The sequence below is a fragment of the Dipodomys ordii genome, unplaced genomic scaffold (genome assembly GCF_000151885.1).
Source record: "Dipodomys ordii isolate 6190 unplaced genomic scaffold, Dord_2.0 Scaffold24, whole genome shotgun sequence".
Lineage (NCBI taxonomy): Eukaryota > Metazoa > Chordata > Mammalia > Rodentia > Heteromyidae > Dipodomys > Dipodomys ordii.
In genome coordinates, this window is record NW_012267240.1 from 787,644 (window position 1) to 815,511 (window position 27,868).

The window sequence follows — 27,868 nt, forward strand, 5'->3', positions numbered from 1 at the left end:
TCATCTTACTCATCCATTTATCCATCCATCCATCCATCTACTCATCCATCCATCCATCCCTCCACTCACCCATCCATCTACCCATCCATCCACCCATTCATCAGTCCATTTATTCAACCATCCATTCATCCATCCATTCATCCATCCACTCACCCATCTATCCATCCATCCACCCACTCACCTATCCATCCACCCATCCATTCATCCATCCATCCATCCACCCACCTATCCATCCATTCACCTATCTACCCATTCATCTATCCACCTATCTACCCACCCATCCATCCATCCATCCATCCATCTATCCATCCACCCATCGACCCAGTTACCCATTCAGACTGACAGTTATCTTTTGGTTCATTGAAATTCCTTAAAATTAAGAGTACAGCTCTGGTATAAAACAAAATATGACCTACTACAGCTGAAAAATAATCACAGTGTACAATGTCATTTTCAGTTGCTAAGATTCAGGGCATGTGCCCTGGCTTGTCCAGCTTGCCTGTCATCCAGACGACCGATGTAAGGCTCATCTGAAATGACTTTACATTCATTGAAGAAGCGCTGAGGAGTTCTTCCATCTTCTGTATGTCATCGGAACCCTTAAGTGGAAGGTCTGATATGGAAAAGTGCAAGCAAATTGGACATGCCAATAAATACCATAGAATTTACCGCAGATTACCAAAACTGTACAGGTATGTACACCTTACCCAACTGAGGGGCCTCTGTCAGGAACAGGCCTCCAAATCCTTACCACGGGGGCATCCCCAGAGTCCCAGAGGAACGGCCTCAGCGTGCAAAGGACGGGCGAGCTCTTCTGCCCCTGCTCTGGGGGCCAGAGCTCAGGTCCCCGCCACTCTCTGCCGTCTCCTCCTTCTTCCTCACTTTGAGGCGCGTGAGCAGCGTGATCAGCCAGACATCCCACTCCTCCGGCAGCAGCAGCAGCAGGAAACCCAGGCCGATGATCACGATGGCAATGACCCTCACGCCATTGAAGACAATCTCACTGGTGTAGTGGTCCACCACTGCGGGAAACAGAGTGGGGTCAGCAGCTGGGCCACAGAACAGGAGGCCGCAGCACTGGGCAGGGAGGGTCGGCCAAGAGGGTTGGGGTCCTCCAGGACCCCAGAATCCTCTACCAGGAGTTTGTGCCAGGCAGGCTGGGGCTGCGTGCAGCAAATCATCTTGAAGTTGGTTTTGCATATCACCTCCAAAATCCAGCACCTGAGTTTAAACATTAATTTTTGGTGTCTGAGAGAAAAACAGCTCAGGAGTAGTTGGGATCTTTATGTATTTAGATGGAAGTGTAGCAAAGTTTAATTCTAGCTGCCTCTTGGTGTCCTATAAGGAAAATGGTACTGATATTTCTAAAGTTCTTTTTTGGGGGGCGGCGATGGGGGAGTTGGGGTAGGCTGGGTACCAGTGGCTCACACTTGTCATCCTAGCTACTCAGGAGGCTGAGATCTGAAGATCAAGGTTCAAAGCCAGCCCATGGAGAAAAGTCTGTGAGATTCTTCAATTAACCACCAAAAAGCTAGAACTGGAGCTATGGCTCAAGTGATAGGACACCAGCTTTGAGCAAAACAAATAAGAGCTCAGAGCAGCAGCCTCCAGGCCCTGAGTTCAAGTCCCAGAATTGTCACACACATAAGAAAATTTTTTTTTGTCCTTTTCACATTCTCTATAAGGACATACTTTACTTCAATAGTTTAAAAACAGAGTTTCACCTATTTGATTTGAAGAGCAAACTTGACTGGGAGCTGGGGATGAGGTCAGGAGATTCTGCGCAGACAGTCCCGAACTGAAGCCAGCATGAGCCAGGCCGAAGGAGAAGGTAAGGGGCAGGTGGACAAGTTTTGGAAAAGCCGTCCACTGTGTGTGTGTGTGTGTGTGTGTGTGTGTGTGTGTGTATGCCCCAGAGCAAACAAGCTAAGTCCTAGCACCCAGGCAACGGTGCCTGGCTTCCTTCTGGGGCAGAGGAACTGGGCTGTCCACGCCTGCTCAGTTCAATGTGCTTCCACACCGCACCCGACCCAATGTCTCACCAGAAAGTCACTTGCAAAAACCGAAGCATAGTTTTCTGTATCTAATAACACCGAGACTCAGCTCTGTTCTCCTCAGTGATTAAATCGAGACAACTGCAGACTTTCTGTGTCTCGGCAGATCCCCGAGGCTCAGTCCTCCTCAGAGGTACTGTGTATGTAGCGTGCAGCACCATGAACGTGCTCTCTCAGCAGAAGATTAACCATGCTTCATATACCACGGACAACAGGAAATGGTGTGAGTGTAAATGTGAAATGTGTGTGTGTGTGTGTGTGTGTGGATGTGAGAACATGTGTGAGCGGGGGTAAGCCTGCATGTGAGCATGTGTGTGTGAGTGGTATGTGTGAGCCTACATGTGGGAGCGTGTATATAAGGCCATCTAAGTGAGCACATAAGTGTGTGAGCTGTGTGTGCACATCGGTGACAAGTAGGCAGGTGGGCACAGCTTACCTGCATTCACAGGCACACTGAGGACGATCCCGAGGGACATCAGCGTTGGGTACGTCACAGCAATCCCAAAATTTAATACGATATTGAATGCTGAAATGAAGGTTGCAGGAGTCATTGGCACCCGGCTTCTCAAGGGGTGAAGTGCCTGGCCCGGGGTGTCAGTCAGGCTGAAGGCAGCTTGCTCGGCTGCCCCCCCCCGTCCCCTCCTCCTCCCCCCTCCCTGCAGGAGGACTTGCTGGGCATGGGGACTGGCCATGGAGACAGGGTCTCCTCCCAGCTCTGCTCCTCTCCTGCTGTCCCATTCTCTGCTCTGGCTTTTCTGCTCAGCAGGTGGTCTTCGTGGAGCCCTGGTGACCTTGTCAGGTGACCAGGGAGATGGCACCTAGGCAAGGTGGTCTCTATGCCTGACTCTCCTGCTCCCTGTCCAGCTGTGATTTGGGGGACAGGCCTAACATGGTGGCCTGGGCAATCGAGGGGTAGTCGAGGGACCATTTTCCTTTCTCCTTTAGGACACGGCCTCTACACCAGCCTGCCTCTCCTCGGCTTTGCTGGGGGCTCGGGCCAGGGCCCTACTTACTCAACAAGAGAAGGGAAAACCCGCAAAGGTTTCCCCACGGTATGTCGGCGAAGGAGCTCCAGTGCTCCACTTTGGTGAAGTAGAGGACGACAGGGACACAGGTGACGAAGACGGCGTTGAACACGGCCAGGATGGACAGGAAGAGCGCGGCCTCCCCGAACTTGGCACTGCCCAGCAGCAGCTTGAACAGAACCTGCGGGAGGGGGTGGGGGCAGAGGGCGTGAGACCTGCTGGGGTGGGGCGTGAGGCTGCCTGGGCCCTGGCTGACAGAGGTGGGGCCTTTCTTTTTCTCTTATTGTTGACAATCACATTTCTATTGTCTTTAGGTAGTTGTACAAAGGGGTAAATATTCCTCAAATCAGTTTATAAGTACAATGCATCATAATCGCTATCACCCCTTCCGTTGCTCTCTCCAGTCCCTCCTAACCCAACCCTTCCCCTCAATTTTCCTAGTTTCACGGGCTAGGTATTAAATATTATGACTGTGTTCTCCCACTTCTTCCTCTCTGAGATGAGACCTTGAAAACTGGGCTGAGCTCCAGAGTAACGAGGACTACAGGTAGGAGCCACTGTACCAACTTCACAAACATTTCAATCCCCATACCATAGCAGCTGTATTTTTGTGTATTCAACCCACAAGAAACGAGTGACTTCCTTGTGGATTCACGCTGGCTAGTGGCCACAAAAATCTGCATGTCCAAAGATTTACCTGACCAAGCTGCACTAGATATTCAAGTCTCCAACTCCCCTGGGGTGGATGAGAGTTAGGCCAGCGGCTTGAACCCTAAACCCTAACCACTGTGAGGGTGCATGGCCACTGACTGTGGCAGGGCCCAGGTGGCAGGGCCCAGTGCGGACGCTGTCCAGCCCTCTTTAGCCCTTGGCAACTGTCTTCTTCCCGCACCCTGGGGCCTGCCAGGAGCTCCCTGGGTGAAGGGCCAGCGTGGGCAGCCCGCCCTCCCTGTGTGTACCTTGTACAGGGCTGACATGGAGGCGGAGCCCACCACCAGGGCAATGCCGATGACAGAATGGCTGTGGAAGCCGTCGGCGTAGGTCATCATCACGATGCCGGCAATGGCAAGGATGGCGGCCACAATCTGCAGGGAGGAGGAAGGAAGTGGTGGTGAGGCTGGGGCGGGGAGGCTGCCAGGCTAGAGGTGGGGAGGGAGAGGAGGGAATGTGGCATCTCGTCCCGGGCCTCCTGCGGGGTCAGCAGAGGTGGCCCTGCAGCTGTCCTGTTGCTGTTGAGGGACTTGGCCACGTGCAACATAGCCATGGAACCCAGTGGGTGACGTCGGCAGTGTGGCCCAGCTCCGCCGCTGGCCGCTGTGCCTGACCGTGCCGCCCAGAGCCTGTGACCGTATTCTGGCACCAGCTACTTCCAAAAGTGCACTCGTGTGAGCCTGCCTGCGCATCTCCCACCCACACTCCCTGGTACCGGGTTGGGACACAGAGAGGGACGCACGCTTGCGGGGCAGGCGCTCTTCCACCTGAGCCACACACCCACAGCCTTCTGCTTTTATTTACGTAACACGTTTGTGTTTGGGCTGATCTGGGATCATAGATCAAAACCTCTACCCCTGGCTGGCTGGTTGAGATGAAGCTTCACTGTTTGCCCGGGCTGGCCTCAAACCAGGATCTTCCCACTCTCCCAACCAGCTGGGATTACAGTCATGAGCCACTGCACCTGCCTGGCTGCTTTTATTTCTGTTTCATTTTGATCTCATCAGGGAACACAGACCCCATATTCAGCAGCCCCTGTCTCCATTTCTCATACCACTAGTGGTTGCTGAGCACTGTCCATCAGTCAGGGCTGCAAATGCCCGGATCCGATAGGGAGTTACCCAGCCTCCCCTCCCACTGGCCCTGTGCTTCCTGGAAGGGGGCATATTGAGATTGCAACCCAAGGAGCACGGGCTCAGCACACACGACCAGATCCAATCAGAAGCAGCCACAGAGCTATACCATACCTGGGGCGGGGGGGGGGTAGGGGAAGGCAGGGGGAGGGCTGTGTGCATGTACACATGTGTGCATGCGTGTGTGTGCGCGCATGCGTGTGTATGTGTGTATGTATGCACGCATGTGTGCTCAATTCCATTCTTTTCACCTTGTAGGTGGAACAACCAGTCTAAGAGAGGTTAAGTAAGCAGCCTGAAGTCACACAGGTGATGGTGATAGAGAGCCACAGGGCTGGCCGTCTGCGTGCAGCATTGGTACACTATGTAAGGCAAGCATCTCTCTCTCTCACACACACACACATGGAATATATATATATATATATATATATATATATAATATTATATTATATTATATTTAGCAGGTAGGCTGCTGCCAGCTGCTGGCTTGAAGGTGCCCGGGGCCTCGGATTGCAGTGCAGTCTTTAGGTTACTAAAAGGTGAGGTGGCTGTGTGCTAATGTCACCCTGTGTCCCAGTCACACACTTCTGGGCACATTTTTGCAGCACTCCTGTAGAATCCTGTATCAACTCAGAGACTGTTACAGTTGTGCATGAAACAGATACCCTGGTCTCAAGCCTGGCCTCCACTGCCCGCCTGTCCTTCTGGCCTAGCAGTCTGCTTGGCGTCAGCGGCGGCCTTGAGCATCTCCCTCCCCCCCTCCCTCCATCTAGCACACACTTCACATTTGAATGCTGAGTGGATAGAGGTAGCTCAACAAGCATGGTCCCCTCTCTGGAGAGTATGACAGGCCCCCGGTGGAAACTGAGGGACATGGGGTAGCTTTGGCCACAGGGACACATGTGGCACAAAGTTGCGGCTCCACTGATGGTCCAGGATTGGGGAGGGTAGGAGCCGACGCTCGCATGCGGGGCTCCAGCCTTCCTTGAACTCAGGAAGTCAGGGAAGTAGAGAAGAGCTATCTTCCTAACTGACTTCCAACCCCTCATCTCTTTCCTACTAGCTGAACAATGAGCCACTGAGAGCCTGCCCCAGGGCTGGCCGGAGGGGCACCAGAGAGGCCAAAGGGCTGAAGGGGAAGCGAGAGAGAGAAGATGGCTGCCACCCCACTTCATCACCCCAAGAGACCAGCCCCTGACATTCAAGGAGCTGCAAAGCCTGAGGCCTCACTTCCAGGGGCACCAGAAACAGTGCTCCCTGTGGGGTCAGCACAAGTCCTGGGGACTGAGGCTGGCTGTGTGGGCTCCAGCAGTCCTGCTGTGAGGTCAGGTACATGGGCAGCATCTGCCTCACACACTGGACCCCTTGGAGCAGAGGGCTCAGCCCCAGCAGGGACTGCAAGATCCTGGCCCTGCTAGCTGGTCATGGCCCTCTTCCTTCACACCTGGACAGAGCAAAGCCCACAAGTCCTTGCCGCTGTCCAGCCCACATCCCCCCAAATGCTGCGCCTACGCATGGGGGGAAGCTCCGGAGCGGAGGCTGAGAGACAGGCCTCATGCCCAGAGCACATAGTATTCCTGGATCTGGTTACACACGCTGAGATCTGTTTGAGGTGGGGATGGGGCCTTAGGTCCATGGGGTTACCCCCTGGCTGCCTGGCTCACCCTCAATTCCTCCTCGCACTTAAGCCCTCACCACATTGCGGTACATGACCGGCTGAGAGCAATCAGAGGTTCCAGTGCCCTGAGACAGAGGCTGGCGCGCTCTGCCCAGTGTCCCGCCCAGCCCGGCCCTTAGCTCTTCCTGCCCGTCCTGCTGCTGCCTCGGACACTGTCAAAAGAATCAGGCTGGTGCATCCACCTCTGTGGATTGACAAGGAACAACACTGAGGAAGGAGAGCGGTAGGCAAGCTCCATAGGCACAGCCGACATCAGCTCAACTAGGGCCAATGCCATCCACACAGAGACCAGGGAAACGAAGCCCCAGGGACAATTAACGTCCTGCAAAGGATCCAGAGCCAAGCTGGGGATCACACCTATAATCCTGGCTAGTTGGGAGGCTGAGATGGGAGGACCACAGTTCAAGGTCCAGGTAAAAAGGTCCATGAGACATAATCTTCATGAAGAAGCCAGGCAAGATGTCTCTCTTACCTATCACCCAAGCTCCCACCATCAATACAAAGTAGGAGGACTGCAGTCCAAGTGCATGTCAGAGCAAGAAGCAAGAAAAGCGTGGGTGGCACAACGCAGGGTAGAGCACCTTTCTAGCAAGCACAAGGTCCTGAACCCACAGCCCAGCTCATGTTGAGAGGACGTCCAGTCCCACAGGCCACTGCCTCTCGTGTCTGCGAGTTCCAACACCCATCACATGCCACAGCCCCCTTGGCACCCACTGGTACCGTGGCCTGCCTAGAACTTCAGTGTGCAGCTGTGAGGTGGACACCCGGAACAGCAGTCTGGGACTCAGGGTGTCCTTCGACTTTCATGCCTCCTTTGCCTAGTGAGCCCCAAAGACACCCTGTCTTCTTCTGCTAAGTAAGTTGCAAACGGACCCTGAGGCGTTTCTCCCCTGTCACAAGCTCTCATGTGGAAAGTTCCACGGATTCTTTTGGCTCTTGGCACCAAAGTAAAGCCGGGAAGGACACCCAGGACGCAGAGATCCCTGGATGGCTGGCCAAGGGTGGGTGGCAGGCGGGGAGCACCTGCCGTCCCCGCAGAGACGCATTGGATCATTTGTTTACTGAGGGCTTTTCTGGAGAGCAGGTTTTTATCCCAAAATTAACAAAACTAATTCTCCCCTTGCTACAAGCTAAAAATACAACCCGACCGTTGAGTCACAGTCCCACGGCTGTGTGAATAACTGGGGGGTGGGGGCGCCCTCCCTCAGGTGATGTGATGGCCCCAAGGAGGTGGCCAGGGCAGAGGGGGGCTTGGGGTCTGCCCCACCCCCCCTCCCCGCCTTAGGGCAGGAGGCCACAGTGCTCTGACCGGCCCTCTCCCTGGTGGATAGTTACAGCTCCCAGCCACCAGGGGGAGCCAGTCAGAACCCTGGCCCCTCCTTCAGGGCTGACCACCACGTGCCAGCTGGCGTGTGCTAGGGTTTCTGTCACGCTTCACACATTGCTAGGGTTTCTGTCACACTTCACACATGCCTGTGGCGTCTGACTAGCCCGGAGGGAAATGTACTATGTCTCCTGTCACACACAAGGCAGCCCGTGGGAGTCAGGTGACCCATGACCTGCTCAGTTCAAACACAGCACTCAGACTCACATGGGCCTGCACACCCAGGTCTCAGACGCACCCCAACCAGGAAGCAGCGACATCAGCGGAGAGCTCAGGGCCATGGGACACAGACAGGGCGCCAGGAGTGACCCCGGGGTCACCGGCACACAGTGGCACGAGGAGTGGAGAGCCAGGCCTCACACCGGCTCCAGAGCAAGCTGGGGGCATGCGTGGGGTGATGAGTGAACACACGCTTGTGAGCGGGGAGCGCAAGGCGGGCTCCGGTTCTGCTGCAAGTTAGAGGCCAGGGGTTAGCTGCTGATCCTCCCAGCCGAGCCCAGGGAGCCAAGCAAGCCAATGGGTGGGTGCAGGGTGGGTGGCGGGGGTGGGGGGTGGCTGGGGGGGGGAACAGGGCTGTGAGCCGAGGAAAGGGAGACAGACAGGGAGAGGAACTTACCCTCACTCCCATGAACCTGTCCCTGAGAACGGTCCATGAGAGCAAGAACACAAATGCTTTGTTGCAGCAGAACAACACGGAGACGTCCGTAGTGTTTATTTTCTTTATTGCATGTAAGTACAGGTAGTTTGTCAGGGTCCAGAGAACCCCGAAAGGGGCAGCCTTGGTAAAAAACACCTTCAAAGTCAAGCCATTCTCTCCAAACAGTCCACAGCAGTCCCTGGAACAAGGAGAGAGAGGCAGCGTTATTACACTCGAGGGCTGAGCAGACTGGCTTCCTCTACCGAGCTACTTTATTGTTTGTAGAGAAAATGTAGGAAGGCTCAGGGTCTATTTCTTTATTCTCATTTTAATCAATATCATCAATAAAGACTTTCTGGGAAAGCCCTAAGACCTATTGCTTTTGTCAGCTGAAGGGGCTCACAGCTGTTGCCCCATGGTACTGGCGCTGATGGCTGTGCTGGGAAGGGCTGTTGGGGCTGTCTGCTCTGAGAGCCAGTGGCTCTGCCCGCTGGCTGAGAAGAGAAGGAAGTCACTAGACTATGGATATAGGTGAGGGGAGGTGGGGAAGGATGGACACGTGTGTGTGTGTGTGTGTGTGTGTGTGTGTGTGTGTGTATCTGTGTCTGTGTGTGTGTCTGTGTGTGTCTGTGTGTATACTGGGGTTTGAACTCAGTACCTGGGTACTGTCCCTTAGTTTTTTTCTATTCAAGGCCAGCCCAAAGCTCACTTGTGTCAACTGTTCCTGGTGAATTATCTCATGACGCCGTAGGTGTGGTGACACGAGCCAGTGGTTCTAGCTCTTTGGGAGGTGGAAACAAGTGGATCATGAATTTGAGGCTAGCCAGGCAAAGAGAAGGAAGAACACGGTCTCCAAAACAAAGTAAAGGCACAAGAGCTGGGAGTGTGGCTCGAGTAGCAGAGCACTTGCCTAGCATGCTGAAAACATCACGAACCAGTGAAATAGGAGCGAGAAGAGACAGCTGTCTTTCTTTGATCTCCCTATCAAATCTAAGCTGTGAGTGCCCAGGAAGAGTCTGTAGAGGCGTTGAGCTCTGTGAGGCCAGCCCAGGGCGGAACTCTGTCTCTCAGTCTCCTGCCACTGGACAAACACTCCTGTCCCACTGCCCTCTGTGGACTCCTAACTGTGATTTCCAGTCATCTAGTTCAAACCAGTGAACACCTGCTGAGCATGTGCTCCCGGGGTCTCAGTGGGGGAAGGAAGCACACAGCCTTCTCAGATCACAGCCAGGAGCTGTGATGGCCATACCACAGGCCCCCGAGAAGCTAGGATTACAGGTGTAGGCCATCAACACCCACCATCAAGTTCAGTTTTTGTTTTGTTTTTGTTTCTGTTAGTCCTCTAGTTTGAACTCAGGAACTTGGGCTTGCTAGGCACGTGCTTGGCCATGGATCCAGATCTCTAGCCCCTAAAATGACTGAGTCAGTTGTTTTATACTTAATTCCCAAGAACAGTCTCTGCTCTTGGGAAGTTCATGGCACCATGAAAAGAGAAGACTGACATTTTGGCAGAAAGCAGTGCAAAGGTAACTCCCAAGCCGTGCTCACTGTACAGACCTAGGTAACTCTCCCCTCTGGGCTTCCTACTCAAGGTGGAGCTGGGTGCTTGGGAAGAAGCTCACGAAAAGATGTTGATTTTGCAGGGCAGGTGGGGCGCATAGAAGAGGAGGAACAGAGGAAAGGAGAAACAGCCTCTGTGAGAGGGGGCACATGGCTATCCACAGACATAATCTTGGACACTGACAATAGGATAAAAATGTGAAACTACGAGAGCTGGAGTATAAATAATCTTCCAGAACGTGACAGAGAAGAGAGCGGGAAAATGAGAAGAGCCAACCAGAGTGTGTGACCTGGAACCCAGGAAGCCCCACAGAGAGGAAAAATGAGGAAAGATGAGGTGGAGGAATGACCAAGGAAAGAATCCCCGGAAGTTTCTTAGACGGGAAGGACTTGACTGCTCCTGCCTTGAAGATGTGCTGGGGATCAGGGAGAGTCGCCAGCCTGTGCTTTCCCCACGCGCGCGCCGGCCCATCTCCTGGCCCTCCACCTGTGCCTCCACCTTCCCACCTGACCCGGCCCTCCCAGCCCTCCTTCCCCTGCCCCACACCCTCACTTTCCTGGGTCTCTGCATCCTGTGTTCCCCACTTCTCCCCCTCCTGCTCTCTGCTTCCTGTCTGCCCCCTGCCCCCCTGGAAACCCCAGGCCCACTGCTCAGGACCCCATAGGCATGTTTCAGGGGTTCACTTGCTCCAGCAAACCTCTGATTGTGGACCACCCCAGGATCGCCCCCTCTGTGTAACTCAGCCTGCTCCCCCAAGCTTCCTCCCACCTCCCATATCTCCAACTCTCCCCACATCTCCACGGGACATGTCCACTGCTCCCCACAGCTCCCTCCAGCTCCTCTGCCTGCCCTGCGCACCCCAAGTCATCATCGGAGCCTGTCTCACTGATGGACACCACCTTGGTCATGGACTTTCCTGCACACACACCTTCAGTCACCTGCCTCCATCCTCACGCCGCGGGTGAGCCTGCACTCTTACCCTGTAACCCTCCCTCCCAGCTCCACCCTTCTCTCGCTCACACACGGGCCAGGCCCTGGTATTTCTCCTAGGCAGGCACCATGGCCTCCAAGCCTGACTATCCCCTCTGCTAGCACCATGGGGTGGGGGTGAGGAGGGCTAGGAGCCGAATGCTGCAACCCAGACTCCATTTTTCCCCAGCATAAGCAGATTGAGGATCACTGTCAGTCTCTATACGATCCCCAGCCCCTCACTGGGTTTATGAAGTCCACAGCCCCGGCAACATTTCTTGGTTCCCAATTCCTAAATCATGGCCTAAGGGTCATCCTCCCCATCCCCCCCCTGCCCCCACCTCCAGCAGCTCAGTGTTGATGCCAACAAGTATGAACACTCACCCAGCACCTGAGACCCAGGCTGTGATGCTTAATTTAAACAGGTGAGTGGGTATTTTATGCATAAGGTATGAGTATACTTAGGTTTTGTTATTGCAAATGTGCATGAAAAAACGTGGTAACAGGAACAGATATCTGAATGCGCTCACAACTGTCGTTTTAGCTCCCAAACCAGCCAAGACGCTTTCCGTGCCCAGGTTTCCACGTGTGTATTTTGTGTACAGTCCTGGGCTGGCACGCAAGGGCTCACACTCTCACTCGGTTTTCCACTCGAGGCTGGCACTCTACAACTTGAGCCATAGTTCCACTTCTGTTTTTTGCTGGTTAACTGGAGATAAGAATCTCCCAGACTTTCCTGTCTGAGCTAGCTTCACACCCAAATCCTCAGGTCTCAGTCTCCTGGGTAGCTGAGATTACAGGCATGAGCCACTGGTTAATACACATGTTTTTATGATAATTTTTTTTCTTTCTCCCCCAACCCCTGCCCTTCCCTGCCCTTCCCCACAAGAAGGAACTGAAGGTTTTTATAGCTCCAGGCAAACTTTTCTCATCATTGCCAGGAAAGTGAGCAAACACATGGGTCAGGAAGGAACTCTATCCTGGAGACCACACCAACACATCAAGAAATCAGTGGCCTGGCCACCATCTTTTGGAAGTCCTGCCTCAGCTTTGATATGCCCACCCCCTCTTCCCCGGGCCTCCCTATGAAACCTGCCCACTCCCCATCTCTCACGGCCAGCATCATGCTTCCTTTACACTGTGTCTGTGAGCCATGGCCTCTGTGCCCTTCTTCTTGCCAGTGCTATGCCGTTTTGATTTCTTACAATGAAGTCTTCAGCTTTGCTCCTTCTCAACATGGCTGTGGCTATTTGGTGTCCCTCTAAATTTGATAGAAATTTTAAGATGAATTTGCCTATGTAGGATTGAATTAAACCTGAGGATTGCTTTGGATAATACGATATCTTAACAATACTAAGTCTTCCAATCTATGAACACTGGCTATAGTCCAGCTTTTTCTGTCTTCTTTAATTTCTTTCAGACATGTTTGATAGTGTGTGAATGTGCGTGTGTGTGTGTGGGGGGGGGATGGTTCTGGGTCTGAACCCAGGGCCTCGCTCAGGCAAAGCAAGTTCCCTAGTGCTCTTTCCTTGAGCCCCACTGGCAACCACTGCTCTGTATTTTGTTTCTGAAATGGAGGCATCTTACTAACTTGCCTGGGCTGCTCTGAATCATAATCCTCCCGTCTCTATCTCCTGAAATGTTAGTGTGTTTTGGGCATGTGCTACTCTTTTCTGTGTGTAATGTTTTATAGTTTCTAATATTCAACGTCTTCATCTCCTTAGTCCAGTTTATTCCTAATTATGAGATTATCTTGGTAGTAGTAAATGGAACTATTCACAAGAAATACTAGAGGAAATTTTATATTAGAAGATTTTTTGGAAGTATAACACACATTTGTTAGAGTGCACAAATTTCTATAAAGCGAAATGACGCATATAACACCACCTCTACCAAGATACAAACTGTCCCAGCACTCCCGAATCTTCCAGTGTGTTCTCTCCAAGTCACTGCTCTTCCCGCCAAATGTAATCATTATTCTGACTTCTGTCTCATAGTTGATTTTTTTCTTTATAAATATGGAGCAACACATTATGTACATTTTGTGTCATTTCTTTCATGCCATATGATGCCCAAGAGAGTATCCAAATTGTGTGCATAGCAGGTGCTCACTTTCTTATACAGCATCTGACTACAAATCCAGTACACTTAATTGCCCATTCTATGGTTGGTACTGAGTGCCTTGGATCACAAATAATGCTGTATGGAACATTCTTGAATATATCTTTTAAAGCACATATATAGGCTTTGTTGAGGTGTATACCAAAGAGTAGAAATAGGGGATTAGAGAATATGCACATTTTTAGCTAGAGAAAATAGTGTCAGAGATTTCCAATATAGTCCTACTAGTTCATGGGACCATTAATCTCTAAATTAATTTTAGTCCATTTACATTTAATGTAACCATTGCTATATTTTATCATGTTACTATGTTTTTTACAATTTTTCCCATTGTTACTTACATTTGTTGTGTTGTTGGTCATGAGGCTTGAACTCAGGGCCTGGGCGCTGTCCCCGAGCTCCTTTGCTCAAGGCTAGAGCTCTACCACTTTAAGCCACAGTGCCACTTCCAGTTTTCTGGAGGTTAATAGGAAATAAGTGTCTCACAGATTTTCCATAAGGGCTTTACAGCACTTTAATTCCACCTAGCTCACTTAAAAATATTTTTTTACTATATTTTAGGCTGCTAATTTCCTGAGATGCATTCTACATATTTAAGCACTCTGTGACACTACTATTGTTTTAGATGCCAATACTCATTTACATCTAACCACATGTTTGCTTTTCACAAAGTTCTCCAACCTTTCTGAACTGTTTCCTTCCATCCGGATTTTTTGCTTTTATTTATTTATTTTTTTATTTGCCAGAAGTCTATTTAAATATTTCTGATAGTGTGCGTCTGTCTTCACAAAAACATCTTTATTTTCTTCTCATTCCAAAAGGTGCTTTCAGTTGGAATTCCATGCTTACACCTGCTCCTCGCCCTTGGACGCTCTCTTACCATTGACTCCCAGCTTTCAGCTTTCCTGCTGAAAAGTCATCCAAAATTCTTACTTTTTCTCTTTTGGTGAGTGTGCATCACTTTTCTCTGGCTTCTTTTCAACACTGTATTTTTTTGCCTGGGTAGATTTGCTATGCCTGCCTAGGTAATGTCTTCTCTAGCCAGCGGAATATCTAAGAAACCTCTTCTATCAGAGGCTGCTTCATTCTTCCATCAGCTTTGGAAAATTCTTGCCAATATATTCTCTCTCATCTGCTCCTGGGCCTCCGCTGATACCAAGATTGGATGTTTCCATTTGCCCCACACATTATTCAGCATTTTGAACAACTTTATTCCTTTTTGATATCTTTTCTCCACCTGAGTATTGGTTGGAAACATGTTTTCCACTTAACAAATCCTCTCCTTTGTTGTGTCTAACCTACTATTAATCCTATGCCACACTTTCTAAATTTCTGCTATTGTTTTATTTCTAGGGTATCCCTTGATTGTTTTTTAAAGATCCCAGTTGTCTGCTGAAATCCTTCCCACTTTCGCATGTTCTCTTGAACGTTATCAGAGTTATTTTTACAGTGTCCTTGTGATAACCCCAAAACACAGAACATCTCCAGAAATCTTTTTTCCTTTGTGCAGAAGTGGGGATAAAACTCAGGTCTTTTACTTGCTAGACAAGTGCTCTACAGCTGCCTTTACCGCTTTGGTTATTTTTCAGATAGGATCTTTCACTTTTTGCTCCAATGACCTTAGATTTCTATCCTCCTCCCTACACTTTCCAGATAGCTGGGGTTACAGGCATGCACCATCATATCTGGACTGTTTGTTAATATTAGATCTTTTGCCTGTGCTGAATGCAAACCATCATCCTTTTAATCTCTTCCTCTTAACTAGCAAAGATTATAGGTATGAGCCACTGTAGCTGGCTCTCAGAACACATTTCTAAACCTAATTTTTTTTTTGTTAGTCATGGGGCTTGAACTCTGGGCCTGAGTGCTGTCTCTCAGCTCTTCAGCTCGAGCCTAGTGCTCTACCACTTGAGCCATGGCACCATTTCTGGTTTTCTGGTGGCTAATTGGAGATATGAGTTTCACAGCTTTTCCTGCCTGGGCTGGCTTTGAACCTTGATCCTCAGTTCTCAGCCTCCTGAATAGCTAAGATTACAGGCGTGAGCCACTGGTGCCTGGCCTTAGTTAATTTTCACTTGGCTTCTAGTTCTCTAGTACAGTTCTCTGGCTTTTATAACAAAAGATCAATTATAAAAATTGTGTTGCTCTAGATGATGTTATCTTCTAGTGTCGATTTATTACCAATATCATCATCATCATCATCATCATCACACTCCTCATCGTTTTGACGTGGAGATCACCTTGACTAGTGGATGAGAGTCAGTTCTGTTTTCCCTCCTTACTCTCAGTTCTCCACTTCTCAGTGGGCAGTGAAAAGCAGCGGGTGCTTACCAGAGCCTCTCCTGCTGGCTGGTCTGGACTCCAGTTTTCCTCGCAGGACTTGGGGGCCCAGGACATGACACTGCTAGAGTCCTCGCCTTCCTGTTCCCTGTGTGACCTGAGCAGCTACAGCCCGCAGGGAGCTGCCCATAGAAGTCAGGCTCACTTCTGTTCTCTTCCTCGGGGTCTTGAACCAGCAGCCTCGAGTCCCTGGTTTTGTCTTCCCGGCCCTGTGAGTGCCACAGGCTTTCTCTCTGCGCTCTGCGGCTGGTTGATCCTGTGCGGCCTGGGGTCTCCTCTGTGAACAGGAGAGCTCTGCAAGAGGAAAAAGCAGCAGCACACGTGAGCCCTGGAGCACTTCCTGGACAACGGGGCCTTGGTGTTCAAGTCCTGGCTGCACTCACTGTTCTCTGCCGCCCTCCAATAAAATTCAGATTTAAACCTTCATGATTCTTCCCAAGGGTGGATCAGTTTGATTTGCTCTGCCACACAGGACTGTCTCCTGGGTTTCGGGGCTTGAAGGAGGCTGAGGAGTGGCCTGGCTCTCGCCAGAAGATGACTCCGGGGCCCCGATCCAGAGACTCCGTCTGCAGTCTGGGAGCAGGGCACGAAGGTCACCAGTTAAAAGATGCTCAGGAGACTGGTGTAATTCCAGGTTTGGGAGGTGTGTCCTTCCCTCCCCCTCCCCCTCTCCAGGGAGCATCCAGGCACTTGTTACCACCTGGCCTAAGCCACCAGTAGAAACTGTGGCTTCCAGCTCCCACTCAGAAACGGTCTAGACTGGGGTCAGTGTTTCTCTCAAGCCCTTCTAACAACTGCCTATTGGAGTCCCAAGAAGCAGAATGTGAGCCTGGAGAAGACGTACACACGGTCTTCTGTTCAATGGTCAGACACAGCACAGACGTCCAAGGCTGTGCAGATGTCTGAGGCCGCACAGCTGCCCACTGTGCATCTGGCTCACCACCAGCACATCCTCCTGCACATCACAGCCCTGTCACCGAATACAGGTTCATGCCTGGAGTCCCAGCTACTCAGGAGGCTGAGGTCTGAGGATCGAGGTTCAAAGCCAGCCTACTAGGAAAGTCTGTAAAACTTTTATCTCCAATTAATCACCTAAAAGCTAGAAGCTGAGGTGTGGTTCAAGTGGTAGAGCACCAGCCTTGTGTGGACAGTGCCCAATCCCTGAGTTCAAGCCTTATTATTGGCATAAAAAAACCAAAACAAAACCCCAAAACAATAAACTTCTATCTCCAAAGCCCTCTCTTACACCAAAGCCTTCTCTTGCTCTTTGTGAATGGACATTAAATCCAGAAGCCTGCGTTTCTGGTATCAACGTCCACCTGACGTAGTGATGACAGAAATGAGGGCCATCCAGAACCAAAAAAGACCCCCAGGGCCCTCAGATGTGGCATCTCTGTTCGTGAGCCACCTGCCGTGTCTCCTCCTGTGGGTGGCTAATCGTTTGTGGCTTTTGCCAAGGAAGAGGTGAGTGTGTTCAGCTCATGATGAGAAAAAACAGGCTGGTAACCAGCCAATAAAAGATAAACCACATACCCTGAGGCTGGGCTGAGTCTGGTTCCCTGGGATCCAGCATGAAGCCGTGCCCAGCACGGAGTCCCCACAGGCATGGCTGATGGCTCCCCTGTGTTCCCGAGGTCGCCTCTCAAGATGTGTGGCCCCAGCCCAGGCTCCTGCAGAACTCAGAGTGGAGGTCCCTGGCCCTGGGTAGGGCTGTTTCCAGAGAGTTCCTGGCCACAGTGGCCCAGGAGTGTGACCGTTGGGTCATAACACGTGGATTTCAAAAGGCCCAGGCCTGACTTCAGTTCCTGCCCTGGACCTTCCTCAGCCCAGCCTGAGCCAGGTCTTACTCTGGAGGTCCAACTGCCTACAACTGGCCACAGACACAGAGCATCTATTCTAGAAGCTTCTGCCTTAGCTGGAGCACTTTGCCTCACCATGACCTAAGGCATCTCTTCACAGTGTGCTGAGCTTGGGCTTTGCCATGGCCATGCATCTGCGGGTTTCAGATGCTGGGAGCCAGTAGCAGCTGCACTTTGCACCCCCTGACCCTCATCTTCACCCTTGGCACCCTGGCCTGGTGGCCTGCCCAGAGTGCTCTGGTCCTCGGTGCTCCAAGTCTGCATGCTCCAAGAGTCGGTTCAGCACCGTCGACACCACTGTCTCTTCCAGCCAACAACCACCTCGTATTTCGAGAAGGAGCCTGGGTCAGCTCACTCTAGACCCCCAGCAGCCCCAGAGAGAAAGATCAAGTAAAAACTGGGAACTGGCTGATGCTGAGGGCAGGTTTTGCCCCCGCTGGCACATTTGTCCTGCCAGAAAGAGGCACGAGTGGACATCCTAAGCGAGACCCTCAGGACGGCGTGAAGCATGCAGCCGAGCTCCGATCCTGCGCCCGGCTCTGCTCCGGTGCTCTGGTAATGCTGGAGGACTTGGAGAGAAGGCAGGAGGTGTGGGTTTTCTGTCTTGTGCTAGTACTGGGGCTTAAACTAGGGCCTCACGCTCTTGCTCAGCATTTTTTTTTTTTTTTTTGCTCCTGGCTTGCCCTCTACCACCAAATCCACATCTCCAGTTCCAGCTTCGTGCAGGTTAGTTGGAGATGAGTCTCTCAGATTTGTTTGCCCATACTGGTTCTGAATTCGATTTTCACCTCAGCCTCCTGAGTAGTTAGCATTACAGGTGTGAGCTACGATGCCTGGCCAGAGTATGTTTTAACTGCGATTGTTTCCAGTGTTGAAGAATTCCAAATGTGGAGCATTGGAGGACCACTGAAGGTCTAGAGCAAAAGGAGGGCAAGGAACTCTTAGCTGCTCCAGGAGCGAGTGTGTAGGGGACCTAGTGCAAATCCACCAGCGGCCCCAGAAGTCCTCACACAAGGAGCGAAGAGTGCAAGGGAGATGGTCAGAGGGACCGACAGGAGCCGACCCAGAGCAGGCACATTGTGCAGCAGACTTGGAAGTCAGGGTTTGAATCCAGCCCAGATCACTTCCTAGCTATGTGATCTCTGAGCCTCAGTGTTGGTATGTGTAAAGTGGAGAGAGTAAACCTCCATTACAGATTGATCACCAGTGAGCAAAGAGGTGCTGTTGAAAGGTTCCCGATTCACCCCTGCCCATCTGCTGATCAAAACAGCCTCTGGACATTTGCAGGTACAAGGTAGCTGTCCTCTTGATACAAGGACTGGACCCCATGGGTCACCGCATCCACCATGGAAGTGGAGTGTGGGCTCATGGTGTGCTGGGGAAGAGCTTTGATGGCTGCGGGCAATCCTGGAGTCTGCAGGCTGGGTCCTTCTTCCTCTGAAGTCACTGTTCTTCTGAGGATCCAGGCTCCAGCCCTCCCCCAGATGCCTCAGCTTTACAGAAGCCACGTACATGCGCTCATCCCAGACCTACCGGTCTGCTTCAGAGCAGCCTGGCTGGTCCAGGGTTCACTTGATCTGTGGTATTGGTGCATTTTGTGTTCATAAAGCACCAGCAGATTTGAACTCACAGCTCCTAATTAGCAGTCAGTTAATTACATGCTGGTTTATTCATAGGTGTTAATAATGGCGCTGGCCACGGAGTGCTCAGAATATTGTGCATTGTGTGTTCTGAGGAGATGGTGTTTGGCCTCCGGTCACGGTCAGTCCTTGCTGGGCAGCCTAGTGGCCATCAGCTACAGAACAGTCGGCGCTCAGGATGTGTGGGTTGGGGCCCTGGATGGGACCGCGGGAATGTTCCTGCACTGTCCTCTAGGCTCTTTCTGGGTGACAGGAAGCTCTTCTCTCTGCTGATGGAGGAACAGCAGGTCTAGTGTGGTCCCCTGAGCATCTGGAAGCCTTCTCTGGGCCGCAGCCAGCTGCAGGAGGAGCCTGCTCCAGTACCTGTGGTATCCACGCCCCCAGCCTCCAGGGCCCCCCCCCGCCCCCCCCATGACTTTGGACTTACAGGAAAAGACAGAAGACATCGCAGCGGGCCTTTCACAGCCCCGGACTCACAGAGCCAGGAATGAGGACTGGGGGTTTCCGCCGAAGTGGAAGTGGAGCCCCAGAGTCAGCTTTCCAGGGGGCATGTGGGGTGCTAAAGGAGGGGAGCTCAGGGAAGCCCTGACTGTGCCCCCTTCCTCCCTCCACGTGTCACCTGACACACTTGGGCACCTGAGGCCCCACATGGTAGGGCTTCCTCAGCAAGCAGGGATCCACCTTGATTCCAGAGCAGCCTGGGTACTGGCTGACGGGCCAGCAGAGCACCCTCTGATGTCGTAGCCTGGGCAGCGGCTGTCTGAGAAGGAGCAGGGCTACTTCTCTGCAGTAGGGAATAGCTAACAGGGTGGGGCGCATCTGGGCTGAGGACATCAGAAAGAACCATCCAGGGCCTCGCTCTGCCTGGCAGCTTGCTCTGCAGCTGGGAGACAAGATCCCACTCCACAGTGCTTCAGAGAAACACAAGGGGCTTACACTCAGCCACAGCTTCATAGCCATGGCCCGCTTCCTGTAAGCGGCGGGCTGGAGCTCTGATTGTAATTCAACATGACACATAATAGACAAGAAAGGTGCCGGCAGGGCCTGCACAATGCCCCATAATCCCGAGACAGAGGGCATGGGGTGCGCACCAGCGGGCACCGGCAGTGACTCATTCCTTGGGTCTGACAAACTGAGTTTTCTTCCAAGTGAAAGGCTTGGCCCTTCTGAAGGTCATCCGGGGAGATCTGAAGGTCATCTGTGGAGAGACAGATTATTTGACCCCTAATTATGGACCCTTCGTTCAAGAGAAAACTGGAGATGATGACTTTGTTGGCACACATCTAAAGATTCGAGTATCAAGTGCCAGCTAGATGTTCTGGGCACTGTCCCCGAGCTTTTTTGCTCAAGGCTAGTACCACAGCTCCACTTCTGGCTTTTCGGGTAGTTCACTGGAGGTATAAATCTCGCAGACTTTCTTGCCCAGGGCTCCGCCATCCCCAGATCTCAGTCTCCTGAGTAACTAGGATGACGGGTGTGAGCCACGAATATCCAGCCTTTTTTCTGGGCTTTTTGAAATGTGTTTTACCACTCATGTTTTAAGCTCTCCACTGCTGCAGGATGATTTTGAGTCTACAGGGGCAGGCGGTGCAAATAGCTCTCTAGGCAAGGAGGAGACAGTTCAGATTCACGGATCTTGATCCTTGCGGCCTGGGGGGCAGACAGCAGACATTTCATTGCTCTGGAGTTTGGGAGCTGGAAGTCTCAGACTGAGATGTCCGCAGGGCTGGCTGTGCTTGGCTCTTTCTGCGCTCACAGGTGACCGCTCCCTCTCTCCACCGCCCTGCCCCCCCAGCCTCACATCTCTCTGCATTCTCATCTCCTGTTCTTATAAGGACTAAAGGCACCCTGGGACCTCTTAGTTCTGTTTTCATTTAATTTTAATTTTGTGAGCATGCAAGGCGTGCTCAGTGCTGCAGACCCACACTGCCAGCCACTCCTGGACTTCGTTACTTCTCATCTCCAAGTACACACTAGGGCCTGGGGCCTTTGTGTATGGGCTAGGGGCAAAGGTAAGGCCTCCTTTGCCCGGGAGGGCACTGCCGTGTGCACTGCCCCTGCTCACGCAGTCTGCGGAGGGCAGAGCCCCACGCACAGGCCGCCCACAGGGTGTGCAGGTCTTCGATGGAGCCCCAGAGCCTGGCCATCAGAGACAGAGCCCGCAGTTTGGCTAGAATGAGCACGGGGACACGGATGCCCCCATGGTGTGGGGGCCTCGTGTTGACACGAAGTCCCACCGGGGCCTCATCACACTGCTTTCTCTCTCTTCAATTCAGCTCTACTAAGCCATGTTTTTCCTTTGCATTTTTAATCCTTTTGAGATTTGACTTGACATGCGTTCACGGGGTGCAGTGTGATATTCCAATGCATGTGCCCAGTGGGCGCTGACCACAGGGGAGGACGAGGCCAGGCAGTGGGGACAAAGTCTGGCTGGCTGGGAAGACCAGTACTAGTGTTAGCCAGCTCAACGCAGTGACGATGATTGACAGCACTCACTGTGTGTCTCAGTAGAGCCGAGGGACTGGACTCTGCATGTTCTGGGTACTCAGCCCTCCCCATGTTCTGATGCCGACCCTCTCAGAAAGCTGATTAGCACCATTAATTCCACTTCCCGGTCACCAGCATCCCCTAGCTATTCTCCTCTGCCCTGGCTTATAATAAACACAGCAAATACATTCACCAAGAAAGTTAAAGCTTGGCCATCCTCTGCTCTCAGTGTGGCCCTTCTTCCCAGCTGAGGGGCCAGTCACTGGGCGGGTGGAGAGCTGTGTGGTGCCAGTCACTGGACAGGTGGATGGAAGGTTCTGGATGGAGTTGGAGCAGGCTGCTCTGAGGTAGCCCTTGAGCTACCCAAAGCGATTTGGTGGGCCTCCTGTTTTGGTGAAGTCACAGCCCGAGAAGCAGCAGGAGCCCTTTCCTTGAATGGACAGCGGAGGCTGCTCAGGTCTGCCTGTGCAATACTGGAGAGGTTCCCGGGCAAAGCTGGGCCCTGCGTGGCCCCTCGGTGAGATCCCAGGCCGGGGTGGGAGGGATGCAGATCTCTTTCACCCAGGATGGAGGCCACTCATGGGCTCCAGGCTGTCGCCTGCTCAGCTCTCATCCAGCCAGGATGGACAACGTCCACTGCCCAACTCATCTGGGGAAGTGGAGCTAATGAGCCTGGGAAAGGAAAACAGCTCCATGTTGACACAGCTCTGGCCTCAGAGCAGGACAGACAATGGGAACAGCTCACATCGGCGCCACCAGGCTTCTGCTACGGTCCTTCCTCTGCTTCTAGACCCACCTTCAAGGGACGGGCACCCCAGATCCCTCTGCAGGCAGCCCGGTGACTCCCTGGCTGGGCCTGTGGGCTGGGCCTGGGCTGCCGCTGCCTCCTAGTCTCCCTGTGTGACCCCAGGAATGAAGTGGACAGCCCGGTTAAACTCTTGCCCTAACTCTGCTTCTCCTTAAAAGCAAGAGACAGAGCCCTTAGTGGCAAAACTAGTTGAAACCAGCTAGCGCCAAGATGGCCACCAACCAGACCCGTAATGGCCTCTGTTCCCACGGTATCCTCTCTGCGGGTGGAGTGGCACCCCCCTCCCCCCGTGGCATGATATTGACAACTGCCATCACAGCAAGGGGGACTGCAAGGATGACAGGTGGCTCTGAAGACCCAGAAGGCGCGGCCATCTCCAGAAAACAAGCACATCTCTCCCTCTCCCCGTTTATCTCTCTCCCCATTCCTCTTCCACCTGCAGCTTCCCGGCTCCGGCAGACGGGCGGAGATGACTTGTGCATCTCTGTCTCTCCGCTGAACAGATGTGGCCCTGGCCTTCCGTTCTGGATCCATCATCCCGCTTCCTGATGCAGATGGACAAACCGTTCTTCAGGAGGGGGAGGGGACCCCTCCCTTCCAGGGGAACCCAGGGTCTGTGGGCATCATCTAGATGCATGGATGCTCTTCTCTGACCTGCCAAGCACCCAGTGCCTGCTTTCAGACTTGCCCCCAGCCCCGGCCTCACGTCCATCTTCCCTCTCCAAATTTGCTGGGCTGATGTCTGTGTCCACGTTCATATGTGAAGTCTAAGCACAATGTGAGTGGGTTGGACATGGGCCATGGCGACAGGTGTCCTAAGGATGAGCCCTGCACATCGGAAGCAGAGGTGGAGAGCTGCACGCTCTCTCTCCCCCCATTCGGGTCTCTCTCCTCATCCTCTGCGGAGGCAGTAAGTAGGCGAGAACTGGGGTTTGCAATCTGAAGAACAGATCTCACCGCAACCCGGATCTGCTGTGGTCTTGCCCCTGGACTTCAGTCTCTACACCTGTGAGAAACCCACACTTAACCCTTGAGACATTCTATCTGGGGTCATTCGTCACAGCAGCTCATGCTGTGAGGGCCCACCCAAGCCCCACTCAGAGCCGCCTTGGTCACTGTACAAGACAAGGCTACGGAGCTTGAAGACACCCCGAAACTATGAGCTTACAATATTATCCAAGGCCCAAACCTCAGCAGCTTTAACATGAAAAAGCTGAGGGCTGGGTTTTTATGGTTAAGCCAGGCACCTGTGGCACACACCTATAATCCTAGCTACTCAGGAAGGTGAGGGGTCACAGTTCGAAGCCAGCCTGGGCAGAAAAGTCCCCAATTAACCACTCCAAAAACATAAGTGGAGCTGTGGCTCCAAGTGCTGGAGCACTAGCTTTGAGCTAAAGAGCTCAGGGACAGTGCCCAGGCCCAGAGTTCAGGCCCCAAGACCGGACCAAAAAAAAAAAAAAAAGCCACAGCAGTGGTGCTATGGCTCGAAGTGGTGGAGTGCTGGTCTTGAGCAAAAGAGCTCAGGGACAGCACCCAGGCCCTGATTCGAGCCCCACAATGACCAAAAAATAAAACATACTATATAACAAATAGTATGTAAAGTACTGTAGCCTCCTGTCCATTTCCCCGCTTGTCTCAAAGTATTTCACCAAGCATGGCACTGTCCACAGAAGGTAATGGAAGGGCTAGTGCTTCTGTTTTGTAAGAGGAAGCAATGCTGAGCCAGAGAAAGTCCTTGACTAGTCATAAACCTATGAGGACTGGCTTGGAGGCATTTCTAGTGAGTGCTAGCGTTCCACAAGACCTCAATAGCACATATTTCAAGGATGTTGTGACACTCAGGAGATGGTGAAGGCTGCCACCGCCCCCCAGGACTGTGCTCAGGCTGGGGGCCTCTCTGCCTGCCTGGGCAGCTGGGCAGTGGCTGGGGTGAGAGCAACGAGACCATGCGCTGGGCCATGCAGACCCATGTTCCCCCCGCCTTTAACTTTACAGCTAGCCTCCCGCAACTATTTTAGGAAGCCTATGATTTGGACTCCATCCAGTTTTTAATTTTGCAATACAATTCCCCAGGCAATGGGCACACCGTGTATTGAAGAAGGGCACACCAGGCTCCGGCCTACAAGAGATTGTGCTGCCGGCCGCAGCAGCGTCAGAGCTGTTGAGAGAGGGCTGCACCCTGGATAGGTGTCCACGCATGCTGACTGGACACCGTCAGGCGTGACTGGAGTGTTCCAGCAGCTTCTCTGGGCTGCCACTGCACCTGCTTCTACCTTCCCAAGCCACGCAAGACAAAGGCCTCAAGTGACTCCCAGATATCCTACATAAACATCTCTGTGTCTAATATATGCACAATATGGGTTGGGTTTTATTGGGGGAGGGAGGGTGATACGGAGGCTTGAACTTGGGGTATCACACATTCTAGACAGGCTCTCTACCACCTGAGCCACGCCTCAGCCTTTTGCTATTAGTTTGCTTTCCAGATAGGGTCTGTGCTTTTATATCCTGGGCTGCCTGAGATTCTTGGACCTGTGCCACTGTGGGTGGCTTGTGTTTCAGAGAGGGTCTCTCTAACTCTGCCTGGGCTGGCTTTGAACTGTGATTCTCCTGTCTCTGCCTCCTGAGTAGCTGGGATTACAGGGGTGTCCCCTGACCCACATGCTTTCTTTTGAATACAGAAACAGACCACAGCATCTCACTCCCCTCTGGAGTCCTCACTCTTGCCTTACTCCCTGGGCACGAAGCACCTCCCTGGCCGCTCATCTGATTCCCTGCCACGTTATGGGCAGGCAATGACCATCGCCAGTTCTTCTTCTCATCAAATCTCCTTCCATCCCATCTCTCGGGGCTGTATTTTGGGTTAAATTCTTCATCCTAACCTTGAACTTATTAACTTTTCCTCCTCCCACATCCTCCAGGAAAGTATAATCTACTTTTCAATGTGCTTACTGTGTTTTCAACTTCAATTATTGTCATTTTCATTTATAGATTTGGTTTGGTGCTTTTCCAAGTCTGTCCTTTAACATATGTGATATTAGTTTTCTCTTGCTACAAACTGCCACACATACAGCAGCTTAGGCCACATGCGTTTCTTCTCTGCTAGGCCAGGGGTTTGGAAAAGTCCACAGCAGACCCGACGCCCCCGAAGTCATTGCACTCGCAGGCTGTATCCCCTCCCCAAGGTTCCAGGCTAGGCTGCTTTCCCTGTCCAGAGCTGTCCTGAGCACTGAGACCCCACATCTGCTGGGCTGAGCCAGTCCTGGTTCAGAGGCTGACAGAGGCTTCTAGAAGAAGCCAAGTCCCCAGACAAGGGAGACCTCCTTCTCCTCCTCTGTCCTCTCCTCCCCAGACTCCCTCTTCTTCCTCCTCCTCCTCCTGTTCTTCCTCTTCCTCCTTCTAATCCCTCTCTTCTTCCTTCTCCTCCTCCTTCCCTTCCTCCTCTTCCTCTCCATCCTCTGTCCTCTCCTCTCCAGACTCCCTCCTCTTATTCTTTCCCCTGCATTCCCTGGCATGTTCTCCCAGCCCCATGGTCCTGAGTGATTACGAACAGCTACAGAGTCTGGCGGGCGTGGAGTGGGACATGGCCCCTGTGCAGTAGCTCACAGAAACCCGTGAGGTCATCTCAGCTCGTGTGGTTTTCCTTGTGGTGAGGGCCCTGTGTCCTCCTCGATCTCCTCAGACATTAAGTGCACTGATGTTGGGGTTATTTTGTATAGAAAATAACATTTTGTGTTGGGCTGGGAAGGTGGCTCAGTGGTAGAGTGCTTGCCTTGCATGCATGAGGTCCTCAGCACCACATAAGCAAAAAGAAAAAAAGCCAGAAGTGGTGCTGTGGCTCAAGTGGTAGAGTGCTAGCCTTGAGCTGAAGAGCTCAGGGACAGCACCCAGGCCCAGAGTTCAGGCCCCACGACCGGAACTCCCCCATAAAAAGAAAATAACTGTGTGTGTGTGTGTGTGTGTGTGTGCGCGCGCGCGTGCACACACATGCCGGTCCTGGGGCTTGAACTCAAGGCCTGGGCACTCTCCCTGAGCTTTATCGCTCAAGGTTGTTGGCATTCTATCACTAACTAAAAATCTAGGTTGGCTTCAAACTGTGATCCTCAGCTCTCTGCCTCCTGAATAGCTGGGATCACTGGCACGAGACACCAGTGCCTGGCAACTTTTCATAAGTGTTAAAATTCTTATCAGATATCACTGTCCTTCAGAATTCTTCCCAGTTAGCCTAGGCCATTGGCCTCTTATGATTCTTCCTCCGTCTTCTAAGCTCCCTGTCCCCAGCGGCCCCAGACCTAGCCAGAGCCCAGAGCTTCTCCTCCCTTCTTCCATGCTGCCTCTCCCTTGCTGGGCATTAGGCTTGGCCTGGCTCTGCTGGCAGCGCCCGCTTTGGGGGGGGGCAGGGTCAGTTGCTTGCATGGTTGTATTAACAGCCCTTCCTTTGTTGACAACTGTGTGTGTGCATGCGTGTGCACATGCATCTGTGCGTGCACATGTGTGTGTGCACACACACGCAGGGTACCCATGTGCAAAGCTGCATGACCAAGGCCGCACCTGCTCCAGCCACACTGCAGACCAGCACAGTGGCAACTTGGGAATGTCCCCTGTCAATCCCTGTGCTACAGCAAAGCCAACAGGCTGTTTCCTGGATACAGACTTGGCTGTGAGGCAGAGCGAGGCAGGCAGTCCTGGGCCCCCATGACCCCACCAGGGGCTGGGTGCCCTGCTGGGCAGTGCAGGGGCTCTCAACACCGTCCTGAGCTCACAACTGGACCAGGTTCTGGCCGGGGCAGCGCCTGGGACACTGGAGGGACAGCCGAGAGGCTTCACAGTACATAGTACACGTTGGCCCTCGTTGAACCAAAGTCAGACAGCAGAGGAGCTGGGCCAGGGGGTGGAGGACAGCGGAGGAGCTGGGGTTGGGGGCAGCGGAGGCAGAAAGAACCGGAGCTGCTTCCTCCACCCATAAGAAGAGCCAGCCTTGGGCCACCACCACCTCTGAGATGGCCCCTGAGCGCCAGTCCCGCTAGGCCCTAGTGAGGAGTGCACATGGACTTCCTATTGCTGCCTTTGTCCTCAAGCGATTTCAGATTCACAAATCCCTCCTGAGAGGTCAGAAACAGGGAGGCTTAGAAGAGTGGATACCTGATCCAGAGCCCCAGCTGGTGAGCGGAGGCCGCAGAGCTCCCCACCCCCCACCGTGGGCCTGCTTCTCACCTGTGCTTAATGTTTTCCTCTACTCAGTTCTCAAGCACACCTGTAAGCTACAAGGGAGGGAGGGAGGCCCCAGAAGACTGTGTGTATCTTGTTCTTGCCTTTGGGTGGCTGCAGTGCAGGAGAGGAGGTAGAGCTTCTCTCCCGAGTTAAGTGCTCACTACAAAACGCTGCTCCCCTCCACACACCTGAGAGTTGTCATTCTTCACAGAAATGGAAAAAAAACCCACCCAGGATGTTTGTTCAGTAACAC

General features: G+C 52.6%; 1 protein-coding gene across 1 annotated transcript in view; it reads right to left on the minus strand.

The window, feature by feature from the left end:
- Positions 1-786: 786 nt before the first annotated feature.
- Slc35f3 (solute carrier family 35, member F3) overlaps positions 787-27,868 on the minus strand; it is a 135,324-nt gene continuing 108,242 nt past the window's right edge. Inside the window, exons 3-7 of the mRNA XM_013014640.1 lie at positions 8,602-8,821; positions 4,039-4,164; positions 3,068-3,260; positions 2,491-2,580; positions 787-1,022 (exon numbers count right to left, since the gene is read on the minus strand). Coding sequence (XP_012870094.1) covers positions 787-1,022; positions 2,491-2,580; positions 3,068-3,260; positions 4,039-4,164; positions 8,602-8,821 — 865 coding nt within the window. The remainder of the gene's footprint in view (positions 1,023-2,490; positions 2,581-3,067; positions 3,261-4,038; positions 4,165-8,601; positions 8,822-27,868) is intronic.